Below are 13,215 nucleotides of genomic sequence, written 5' to 3' on the forward strand. Positions count from 1 at the left end.
ATCAGAGAAAGCCTTCGATTCACTATCAGGCGCGCCCTCACCTCCGATTCACCTTCGCCACTCACCTTCCCTACTCACCGTCGCTCCTTCACCACTCACCACTCACGACTTCGCCACTCACCGTCAGCTGCGCCCTCCTGCATTGATCGTCAGCTGCCCCCTCACCATCCTCGTCTCTGCGCTCACATCGTCGAGAAGGTATCTATAGATTTCCGTTTGGTTCTGAAATTTGGGTGGTTTCGGGTTCCAATTTTAGGGTTTTTAAATTGGGGGTTTGGTACAATAATCTGGTTTATATGCAATTGTGCATTGTGAATTGATGAACAAGCCATGTATTGTTGATGAACATGCATGCTATTTATTTATTTATTTATTTCCATCCGCGTCTACTCGTTCTTCTTGCCACTGCGCATTCTGGTTCCTTTCTTCGTTGAATCTGCTGCTGGGGTTGGAAGTGTGGAGGAAGTTTAAGATGTTGCCTTTGAAGATTATCTGTGTTTACACTTGGCTTTCTATGAATCTAGCTGCTGTTTGATGTCCTGTTATATTTTGCCATTTGGTTCTGTTTTGTGGAATCTCTTTGTTTATGGGTTTTACTTTTTAATTTGGTTTATTGGATGCAGATGAGTGTTGCGTGTACACATCCTGGTTCATTTGGAAACTTGTGTATACTTTGTGGGCAAAAGTTGGAGGGTGAATCTGGTGTGAAATTTGGCTACATACACAAGGTATGCACATCAATGATGCACAATAGTTTGTAGAATTACAAATTTGGCTACTGTATTTGAAATAATTGTCCCTAATATAAATAAAACATAATATGCTAGTGTATTCAATAAGTTTACAAACAATGAATCAGGTCCAAGTTATATTGTTGAGGCTCCATGTTAATTCCTACTTTATGATTTATAGGTATTTACATTTAGGGTTTAGAGTTTAGGGTAGTGGATTTTGAACTGCACATACATTTCGTAGTCTTAGGAAATCTGAAATCCTATATATTCCTTTTCAGGGTTTTTATCAGCCGTGTGGTTGAGTTGGTTCAAAAAAACAGTGATGAAAATTTTCTGTATTTGCAGGGACTGAGACTTTATGATGAGGAGATATCTAGACTGCGCAACACAGATACGAATAATTTGCGTAGTCGTAGCAAGTTGTACTTAGTGCTCGATTTAGATCACACTCTATTAAATTCCACTCATCTTGCTCATTTAAACTCTGAAGAGTTGCATTTAATTTCCCAGGCAGATTCTCTTGGAGGTATATGTCATTCGATGTGCCTTGCTGTTGATATGTATTTTTTTTTTTATATCAAAAGACCCTGATATTCAATGTGAATGCTAGATGCATGCTATAGTTATGCTGTATTCTGATCAGAATATCTGTTTGTCAAATTTTGTTATGCTGGCATGATATACTTTTTGGATTTTGTTTGGTAATTTCTTCTTCGTGTTTAGTGTGTCACTATGTTGATAAACACAAAGATGTCTTGTTATTTTGCAATTGTAAGGACCATGTTGCATATATAATCATTTTTGGAATAGCGTGTCACTATAAAACTAAAGTCATGTCCTAAAACTGGCATTTCTTAAATTGTTGAATAGTTTGGCATGTTGCTAACTTGATTTCTTGTATTTTGTTAAATTTGGGTCATCTAGACTCACTTGCATTCTTCATTTTATGATGTGTGTATTTTCTAACAACTATTAGTTGATTACTTTATTTGACGCCATTTGCTTGGCCTCGTGGGTTTTTATGGCTCTTCATTTATGTTGCATTTCTGAATTTATATGTAATAAATCAACTAGGTGTTTCCAAGGGTAGCCTTTTCAAATTGGACAAAATGCATATGATGACCAAGTTGAGGCCTTTTGTCCGCACATTTTTAAGAGAAGCAAGTGAAATGTTTGAGATGTACATATACACCATGGGTGATCGACCCTATGCATTAGAGATGGCCAAGCTGCTTGATCCTCAAGGAGAATACTTCAATGCAAAGGTGATTTCTCGAGATGATGGCACTCAAAAGCATCAGAAGGGTCTTGATATTGTGTTGGGGGCAAGAAAGTACTGTTGTAATTCTTGATGATACAGAACAAGTAAGTGCATCTACACTTGTCAAGTAATGCTGAATTACTTAATTCAAGTGCTTCATTGTCAGAGTCTTATGTTTAATTTAGCTGTATCTTTCCATCTTAATGTCGGTGCTAATGATGTAGGCATGGATGAAGCATAGAGATAATTTGATTTTGATGGAAAGATATCACTTTTTTGGTTCAAGTTGCCGGCAGTTTGGTTTCAATTGCAAATCTTTAGCTGAATTGAAGAGTGACGAAGACGAAGCTGAAGGAGCACTTGCCAAAATCCTTAAAGTTCTTAAACAAATTCATTACAAATTCTTTTATGTATGTCATTTTTCACTTTGTCAATCTGAAAAAAAAAAAAAAGTTTGATATCTCTAATATAAAGCTAAAATTGTGTGGTGGTGAATCTTTTGCAGGAGCTTGAAGATATTGCTGAACGAGATGTAAGAGAGGTAGTTATGGTGGTCATATATCCTTTTTCATTGCAAATTTATGGTTAATTTGTAATTCTAATGTAAAACTTTAGTCAATTAGTTTGGTTTTTACAATCAATTCATTTTTCCCAGATTTTAAAATCAGCTCGAAGGGAAGTCTTGAGCGGATGCGTGATTGTTTTCAGCCGTATTTGTCATAGAGCATTACCATCACTCTGGAAGATGGCTGAGCAGTTGGGAGCCACTTGTTTAATGGAACTTGACCCCTCCGTGACACATGTGGTGGCTACTGATGCCGGAACTATGAAGGCGCAGTGGGCAGTGAAAGAGAAGAGGTGGTTGGTTCATCCCCCGATGGATAGAGACTGCAAATTATTTTTGGGAAAAGCAACCTGAGAAGAACTTCGTCCTCAAGAAAAGGCAGTAGTAACTAGTAACTATTCTTGTAGCATCATACACTTTGTTATGTTCATAGTTTGTTTAAATGTTATATTCTTGGACTCTTCTTTTGTATATATATAATACAAGTCCATTGTTTAATTCTTTACTATATTGTTAAATTATAGTGTTATTGTCTGTGAGTACTAAATTTTAGGGGTTGAAATTTTATTAAAAAATTTAAAATTTCTATATTAGTAACTTTAATATATATTCTCAAGAATACAAGTTAGCTAAATCGGTTAATTATTAATTGAAAGTTTTTTTTAAGTTTATATTATACTAATGATAAATTGATAATGATGTAAGTAGACGTAAATATAGAGGTGTTTTAAGTAATTTTATTTTAGATAGATATATCTCAAAGGAATCTATCTTTTATTCTTGTCATTTAAGAAAATCATCATCTTGATATTTGTCTCACTTCCACTAAATTTTTATCCTTATTATTTTAAATTTTATAATTATGTTCTAATACTAAATAAAATTTTAAAATGATTCTTACTGATAGTTTCTAGAAAAAAAAAAACCTAAAATGTTTTCTTTAAAAATATTTCAAAATTCATCCAACACAAAAGAAAAAGATGATGAACACAGTGGTTAAAATAGAAAGAATTTGAAAATAATATGTATAATTAATTATTAATAAAATAAAATATTTAAATAATTAAAAAACATTAAAATATTTTATTTAAAAAAATTAAATTTGTACTTTAATATCTATAAACTTTTAAGATATTAATATAAGTGTTTAACAAATATTTGAAATTAGCTATGTATGTGTGTTTTATGTCCGTGTCTATGTTACGTATATAAAAAATCAATTATAAATTTTTAAATAGGAAGAACTTAATTATAAATTTGATGAAATTATAGAAATCGATAATAATTAAAATAATATAATTCTAGGTATATATGTTAAAATTATTCATTAAAATTAATCATCAATATAGAAGACATATTGAAATGCAAGTCACATTAAAAATGAGTTAAATTACACATATATTTATACACAAATATATATTAGTTGACAATTAATCAAAATGAATATAATATTCTCTAATTACAATTAAAATTAAAATTGAAATATAGTTATATAGTTTTTTTTATACTAATATCTAATTATATTTTTATATATAGAGAAAAAAATATTATTTTCAAATAGCAAGCATAAAAATTATTTTTTTTTATTTGTACAATAAACTTAACACCTAATTAAATATAAAAGTATACACATTAAAATTTTCAAGTTTTAGATAATGAATTTAAAATTAATTATTACTAAAAAATTAAACTCTTTTCCATAAAAATAATAATTAAAAAATTTATTATTTGAATTTTTTAATATACGGAGACCTTAGCCTTTTTAGTCGACATAACTTTGTCTTTTACGACTTTCTATTAAAAAGTTTATTAAACTTTTTTCTATAAAAATAATAATTAAAAATTTACATTACGAAAAGTCATGGTTCAAATTTTAAAAATAATATCTTTTATAAATTATATATAACAAAGAGTATTTAAAAAAAATGAGACACCGATTTTTCTTGTATTCCTGTTATATAGTATAGAATATAAATAAACGTCTTGTAATTTAAACATAAATAAATTCAGTATATATAAAATATAATTTATAATAAAATGCAATAGTATCTTTTAATTTATATAGTTTTACCAAATGAAAAAAAAGACACTATATTATTGTTGTTATTGTTGGGAATAAGACACCATTCCCCCTTGAGAAAACACCTTTGACAGAGAAATAAAATAGACACAATCACAACACAAGAATTTAACGTGGAAACTCCAATTACCGGAGAAAAAACCACGGCCGTTGTCAAATGACAACCAGAGAATATCACTATGTGAAAATTGTTACAACACATAGACTTCTTTCTCTCACCGGCACCCCAGTACACCCACACTCTCTCAAAGCAAATATCTAACTACACCTCACAACACTCTCTAATCAAAGAGTACAGAGGAAAAGAAAAATCAGATACAAGCTTAAAGTGTTTCTGACTGGTGCAAAAACAAATGGAGAACTTAGCCTCATATTTATAGCCTAGGCCACCCACTCCATTTGCCATCCTAAGCAACGTGGGACTAATTCAACCAAATCCTAACAATCTCCACCTTGATTGAAATAGTCACACATCTTCAGCTTCCATTGTCAACACCGACAATCTTTTGCTGCCATTCTCTATACCGACAATCATAGTTCAGAGAACTATCATACTCCACCATGAAAGTATACTCACTTGGAATTAGACCACTCCAAGCATTTCGCCTTGGTACAGATCGAAACCTTGCTGAAAATTCATGGTGCAACTTCCAAATTGGCTTTTCCTGGAAGTTCTTCAGCCATCGACCTAACTCCGCCACACACCTTGCATCTCAACGCCAACCAATGCCCGTGTGCAATTGTGGACCCGATTGCCACAACTCATCCTTATCCATGGCAGTGCGGTAATACCATAAGGATACTTCTTGTCTTCTAGAGAACATCATCTTCTCTCATAGAGAGAGCAACCAGAGATCTTCTCCTTCAACGCCTTGTGCAAACCTGATTGTATCAACACATCATTGACTTATACTTGCCACAAGCCAAAATTGATTCTTCCATCAAATTTCTCTATTTCAAACTTCACAGCACTTGAATATCCTGACATTGTTGCAACCGTATACTGGAATAGTATAACTTAACTGTAGACCGTGCACTAGGAAGGGTCCACAGGAAAGAGAGGTGGGTCACAATGGACACACTTAAATACCAAGTCTTTCCTTAGCCAGAACCTTTCCAAACTACACTCTCACAGTGTCACACTGCCTTCCAGCAACCAAAGATCAGCCTCAAGCCATAGAACAAAATTCTTTTCTGATGTGGAAGGTCAGACTAGGCTGCAACCACAGAGCATACTAAGAATAAATCCCACCGAATCGAAGCTCTGATATCACTTGTTGGGAATAAGACACCATTCCCCCTTGAGAAAACACCTTTGACAGAGAAATAAAAATAGACACAATCACAACACAAGAATTTAACGTGAAAACTCCAATTATCGAAGAAAAAACCACGGCCGTTGTCAAATGACAACCAGAGAATATCACTATGTGAAAATTGTTACAACACATAGACTTCTTTCTCTCACCGGCACCCCAGTACACCCACACTCTCTCAAAGCAAATATCTAACTACACCTCACAACACTCTCTAATCAAAGAGTACAGAGGAAAAGAAAAATCAGATACAAGCTTAAAGTGTTTCTGACTGGTGCAAAAACAAATGGAGAACTTAGCCTCATATTTATAGCCTAGGCCACCCACTCCATTTGTCATCCTAAATAATGTGGGACTAATTCAACCAAATCCTAACAGTTATTTATATAATAAAATACATTTTCAAATAATTATATGACTTTAGACCGATAATCAAATATAACATATATAACGATCAATCCTAATCCAAAAGTACATATCATAGCTTAAGAGATTTTGCAAAATGTATGTTTTAGCCTTTTAGGCAAGCTTTTTTAATTTTAGGGTAAGTGAGACTAGAAACACAAGTGGATCTTCTCACCTTAGGTGATTGTTATAGTGATGTTAAACTAGTAAAAAAAAATAAAATTAATTTTTAATTTAAATATATTAAAATAAATAATTTTTAAATATTTAAAATTTTAAAAATAAATTAAGAAAATATTAATTACTAAATAATAAACATTATAAAATTAACCATAATTTTATATGACCACTAGAATCCTTCATGCATGAGCTAGGTTTCTTGGTTCAAAAATGAATAAGTAAAGGACTAATTGTGGTGGTAGACTGTAGTTAGGTAATAATAATAAATTTGTCTTACAAGAGGTCTTAAACGTGAGTTGATTTATCTTAATTTTGAATTCAAAATTTAGACACTGATATTTTAGCTATTCTTTTGATCTTTTTCTTTATATATTCATTCTATAGATTTTAAAATATCTATGTTTTTCTTTTAAATCTTAAATTTTAGAGTAAAAAGAAGGGTGTATTTAGAACTCTTTAAAAGTATTAGAATTAGATATAAAATCAATTTTTTTGTTTCAAATAACTAAAAACTAAGAAATGATTTAAATTTTTTTTCATTGGGTTTACCTTAAAAATAATTTTTAATTCTCCTCAAATTTTTAAAAATAATTAATACGCAGTTATTTTTATATAAAATTAATAATTGAATATTATTAAATAATTTAATATGTTTAACTAAATTACTATCTAACGATTCTCAAATCTTAATTTCACATAAAATTAAAATAACTCCATGTGAATTTTTACGGATTTTTTATTTTATTTTACAGAACTTAATTGCAATTCAATTGATTTAAGTTTTAAACACAAGGACTCATCATTACAAAGGGCAGCAATAGATGAGGAAAAGGCGCAAGGTTTTTGCAGGATTGTGTTGCAAAAGCTTAATATTTCATTTTTGCATTATTTTATTGTAAAAACATAACTAAATACTTAAAATGAGATATTTTTGTGTTTCAATTTAATTGATAAATAATTAATTTTTTCATTTAAATGAAAAAAGTCAGTCTCCACTATACTGCGATACGTACGCCTATTCTCTCATAATGGAGTTATTTACTTATTTAAATCTGGTTTCAAGTTGAACATACACAACCTAATTAACTTTTAATTTACGGGCCTCATCAAATTTGTCTTTTTCCATTCATACAACAGAAGGGTGACATGATGATATTGTATCAAAAGTAGAAAAAATTATTAGATAGTAATGAGAGATAATAGAAAAAAAAAAAAAACTGAGTTAGGATCAACAAATTTCACTAACATTAAAGATTTCACTTGTAATGTCATTCATCAATATTAGGCCTTTTTCTGTCAGATTTGCTATATTTTTTTTTTCAGTTTTTATATTTAGATTAGAAAATGATTGAAATATATTAGAATTAGAAAAATTAATTACTTTGTCTATTTATTCTCTCTCACCATTTATTCCAATATTGATTAGAGTAGTATTAGTAAGGACTATGAGTCTATGACTGAAAAATAACATTTTAGAATTAAACATTTATTTGAGAACAAAGAGAGTATATTATAATGTTATTTAAAAAAAATATATTAGGGATTAGCAATTTTCGTAATTTATAGTCATTAATTAGTCATTATTAATATTTTTAATGGTGTGAGATTATATCTAATGGTGTAAGATTGCTCACTTTTTTTTTAATGGTTAAGTACTGGCCAAATTTTAATAAAATTACTAGTCCTAAACTTTCTCTTAAAAAAAAAGCAAATGCATCCTCCTTCTTAACCTAATATAGTTTATTTCATTTCTTTGATTCTTTGAAAAATTTAATGTTTCTGGACAAAAGTGTGTTAAGATATATTAATAAGTCAAAAAGTAAAAAAAAGAAGTTATCTAAAAAGTTAATTATTTTTCAATAAACACAGTACATAAAATTAAGTACACGTACAATTAATATGACCTATCATTTATATATTTTGGTTGAACTATGAAAGCCGTGCACTTAGTTTATTGCGCTTGCAAATCTAACCTCGCAATGTCATGATAGAATCCAAATGAAGTATTTTTTATTTGTGTTCATTTGAAGGGTAAATTGAGTGTTATGTTATTTTATTTGAAAAATGATTGAGAAAAATTAACACCTTAAAAATGATGTTATAGATGAGATACATCAATGTGTGTTTAAGTTATTAACTATCTTAATAGTTTCTCATAACTTTTTAAATTTGCAGCATGCACCTTTAAATTAGTTTTAGACTTTTGTAGGATAAAGTTACTAGACTTTTTTTGTAAATATTTTTATTTTTATTTTATCATAGCATAAATTTCACTTTAAATAAGTAAGGTGTTTTTTTCCAGAGTTTTTTTAAGACAAAATACTTAGTGAATGGCTAAGTTTCATTGATTCTTGAGTACGAGTATGAGCAGCCTCAACAAACTTATAATGATCCCATGAAGAAATTGTTTATGATGGGAAAATTTGCATCCGATTCTTTTAGCAATGTAATTGTTGACTAATTTAACCATAAAAACCAATTTAAAGTGTCCATGTTGGTCTGCTGTATCGTAGCAGTAATTCTTAGGTTAATAAAACGAAAAGAAAAAACAACAAATAAGAAATTCATAGTTTTTAAAAAAATAAAAAGTCTTTAATAAATTACATTAACATTTAATTTTCCATTTTTTATTAAAAAATAAGTTTAATTTTTTTTAATACACTTGTTTCTGTCTAGTAATTTGAGCCGAGGTATAACTTTTTCTAGTGCTGATATTTATTCAAAAACAATTGAATGGTAAGAGTTGTTCGATCAATATAATTATGTGGGGATACTTTTCTGCTTGAGAACAATTTTTCATGGATGGCATATAGTATTTGATTGACGCGAACTGAAAAGTTCGTTCGTATTCGTTGATCGAATCGATTGTATGATCCGAGAATGTAATGATCAATTGTCTTTGAGAATTTTTTCGACCCACAATAATTTATTGACGAATTTCTTGCCCAAAGCAATTAATTATTGAATATTGAGTGAATAATAAAGATTTGTAACATAAATAAAATGGGTTGAAAGTAAACATGCATAAATTATTGTAAAATAGAAAAATAAAAGAGACGAGTCCATCACCCATGTATCAAAGTAACGATCATTGCTAATTGAGTTTGTTTTTTTCATTGGTATTTTTCGGATTGATTAATTGATTTTGAAGTTGAATGATTGCATCAAAGTATTACTTGTGTGTTGTACTTGAGCTTGGGCGTCTGATCTTTATGGTCGGTTATTAGGGATAATTGAACATAATAAATAGGTTGGTGTCTTGTGCGTTTGGAAGTTGGAGTATAGTTCGGCTTTGATTTGATCGTGTACTAAATGGCTTATAGATCAAGGAAGATTAATAGAAAAAAAAATTAAAAGTAAAAAAATAAAGATATTTTATTAATAAAAGAGAGCACATAACTGTGTTTCGGCGTATGAACTTAGCTTAAATACACCTTTGAGAAAAAAATATTCCTTGTACTTGTATTGCCACAAAATGTTGTATCTCGTCTGGTCAGCTTTGGGTGTTTATCACCGCGGCTTTAGCTTCCGAGGTGAATTATTTTACTCTTCTACTATTGATTATAACCTATAAAATAGGATAAATAATTCGGTAGAAAAAATGGTAGTGGGGTTAAGTAAACTCGGTCCCACGGTGGGCGCCAAATGTTCTTGTCTAGTAATCTGAGTCGAAGTATAACTCGGAATAAAAAACCACGGCTCAGTCAAGGAATATCTTTTTCTCAAAGGTGTATTTAAGCTAAGTTCATACGCCGAAACACAGTTATGTGCTCTCTTTTATTAATAAAATATCTTTACTTTTTTACTTTCAATTTTTTTTTCTTTCTATTAATCTTCCTTGATCTATGACACGATCAAATCAAAACCGAACTATACTCTAATTTTTGAACGTACCAGATATCAACCTATCTATTATGTTCAATTATAAGTAGTTTAATAGTGCATTAAATATTGATTTGATATAATTATAATGAAGATATGTTGCTAAATTAGTATAATTATATATTATTCATTTAGTATTAATTATAATATAATTACAATAAAATAATTTAGAATAGAAAAAAAATTTTATTCGTTTTGGAGAGAAAACGAATGTATGAAAAATCGACACGTCATATTTAGTAGTTGAGGAAAAATCCAATTTTAGTATATTAAGTAGATAGGAATATGCGTGGGGAAGATCTATTATTAACCGCTGAAAGGGATTGAACTTGAGTAGCAAGGTTTCTTCGCTATACTATGTATTACATATAATCGGTACTTAAATTACTAAGTCAATTAAAAAACTAAATTAGTTATGGCAATTAGTTAAAAGAAGTACAGAGTTAGTTAAATTAACATTTCTATATATAAAGGAATGGTTAATTGAATCAATAACAAATTCATTTTATATTTATACAATATTTCTTGTACTTTTGTATTTTTTTTTTCTTTGCTCTTATTTAACATTGTATCAGAAGCTATTTTTTCTTGAATATTCTGCAAGCATTTTTTTTCTTTTTGAATCTTCCATAAACATTCCAATTCTTTTAAGTGTTTTAGTAATCTCAATATTTTAATATTTTAATTATTAATTTTTATTATAAAATATATATAGTTAAAATTAACTCTTAAAATAAATAAAACATCAATGTTTTTGAAATATTTAAAAATTTTCTTGAACTTTAAAAGCTCTAAGACGCATAACTTCGCATGTACATGATCAAATGGGTCAAATTTCATAGCCCAAGCCCACGGGTTAAACCATCAAAGTTTTTGTTCTATGCACGTATTAATATCTAAATTTGTCCTTGAAATGCCAATGAGCCATAGCTCATTCCACTTCCTCCCCATCTCAAAGGTTTCGGGTTCGAGTCCTATCAGCTGCAACCGAAAAAAAAAATTGGTAAGTATGTGAGGAATGTGTGAGTGTGTATTGTGTATCTAAGATTGAGGGTTGTCCAATCCATTGAGGTACTTAGGATTGGGGATTGTCCAATCCAACGACTAAAAAAAAAAAAATTGTCCTTGAAATTATATTCACATCTTGATATTATTTTTATATTTTAAATTATTCAATCATGTTATTTATGACTCACACGTAGTGAATTTTTTTAAGAGTAAATTATTATTTTTATCTAAAAAAGTTAAAAATGATGATAGATCTATTTATAAAAAAAATGACTATTTGTATTAACATTAAAAAATCACATAAAAATTCTAAATTACCCTTATCATCATCGTTTTTAACATTTTATTGAATTTAGAATAGAGTACTACCACCTAATTCTCCTAAAATAAATTAATTGCCAAACTCGGATTTGGATCTTCTAAAGTTTGAATTTCACTTTAGCGAGTAAAGTGTGATCTTTTACCTTTGAATAGTTTCTCTTTCATATTTATTATTAGTCTCACCTATGAAATTAATGGTGAAAGATCACACTTTACTTTTTAAAGTGAAATTCAAACTTTAGAGGATCCAAATCCGCCAAACTCAAATAGACTTTGTGAGAAATTGAATGAATTGAGCAATCCTCACCTGAGCCAAATTCTGAGAGGCAGGAGTGAGCTTGTTCTGTTTCAACTTTATTTCGGCGAGAGAGATGCTAACTACGGTAGTTACTCTGAAGGTTCGGCGACTGAGAAGCTGATGATGATGGTAACGACGTTGGCAGTTCGTGGAAGTAGAAGAGAGAGTGAGAACAGGGGCTGAGTTAGGGTTCGGTGGAGGAAGTGCGAGACTGGTGATTGGCTAATTGGCGGTGGTCTAGACCGAGAGAAAGAACGACTAGGATGGTGAGGGTGGCTCGGGTTTATCGCATATGGTAGAGACGACGGTGGTTCGCGGCGGTTCTGGCGGCTGGAAGTGCGGACGGCGATGATGACAGGGATGTGATGGTGGTTCGGAGGTCTCTGTTCTTGAAGAGGAAAGAAAAAGGGAAAGAAGAGGAGAAGGAGAAGGAGAAGTGAATTAGGGTTTGGTGGTTTAAAACAGATGGCGAAAGAGATAGAAAGAGAGAGAGAGCTCGCCATGATTTTGGTTCGCAAAGGGGACCGTAGTGGTGGCGGCTGGTGCGGTGGCCAGTCGCCGGTGAAGAGAGGAGAGCGGGGGCACTGTAGCTCTAGGGTTGCTGGCGGTGGCAAAGCAGGGGCTGGAGCGAAGGTTCTCTGGTCGGCGAAGACGAGACAAGGAAGGAGAGAAGGAGGGGTGGCCACGGCAGAAGGAGGACGGCAGCGATGAGAGCTATGATGCATGGATATTGACACGGACACGGCACAGGACACGCGAATTTTAAAATCTTATAAAACACGGGGCATGCATACATATAAAATATAAAGTATTTTTTAGATAAATCGTAATGATATTTTGATATTTTATTGATATTAAAATATAAAGGGTTAAGTACAATTTTGATCCTTAACGTAGAGTACGAAAATTTATTTCGTCCCCGACGTTTTTTTTTTTGCTTCAAAATGGTCCCGAAAGTTTCAGTTTCTTTTAAAATCGTCCTTTTTACCAAAATTTTATTTTTTATTACTAAATTACACTTGATTAAAAAATATAAAATATAAAATAAATAAAAAAAGAAAGAAAGAAAACAGAGGGTCATATGGGGGAAGGGATCACGAGGGGGAAAGGGGGGATGGAGTCGCCGTCGTCGCCGTTGAGTTGCGTCGTCGTACTGGGTCGTCGC

The 13,215-nt window shown here is 31.0% G+C and overlaps 2 protein-coding genes across 2 annotated transcripts in view; one reads left to right on the forward strand and one right to left on the reverse strand.

Annotated features, from left to right (window-relative positions):
• The window catches only part of LOC107461560 (zinc transporter ZTP29), a 2,149-nt gene extending 2,006 nt beyond the window's left edge, over positions 1-143 (reverse strand). Inside the window, exon 1 of the mRNA XM_052253294.1 lies at positions 122-143. Coding sequence (XP_052109254.1) covers positions 122-143 — 22 coding nt within the window. The remainder of the gene's footprint in view (positions 1-121) is intronic.
• Positions 7-3,010, forward strand: LOC107461616 (RNA polymerase II C-terminal domain phosphatase-like 4). Its single transcript, XM_052253172.1, is given in 9 exon segments — positions 7-198; positions 624-728; positions 1,080-1,260; positions 1,809-2,056; positions 2,058-2,099; positions 2,220-2,405; positions 2,501-2,536; positions 2,651-2,866; positions 2,868-3,010. Coding segments are annotated over 8 exon segments (1,092 nt in total). The 5' UTR covers positions 7-198; the 3' UTR covers positions 2,946-3,010.
• Positions 3,011-13,215: the final 10,205 nt, after the last annotated feature.

Source organism: Arachis duranensis, chromosome 8 (genome assembly GCF_000817695.3).
Source record: "Arachis duranensis cultivar V14167 chromosome 8, aradu.V14167.gnm2.J7QH, whole genome shotgun sequence".
Taxonomy (NCBI): domain Eukaryota; kingdom Viridiplantae; phylum Streptophyta; class Magnoliopsida; order Fabales; family Fabaceae; genus Arachis; species Arachis duranensis.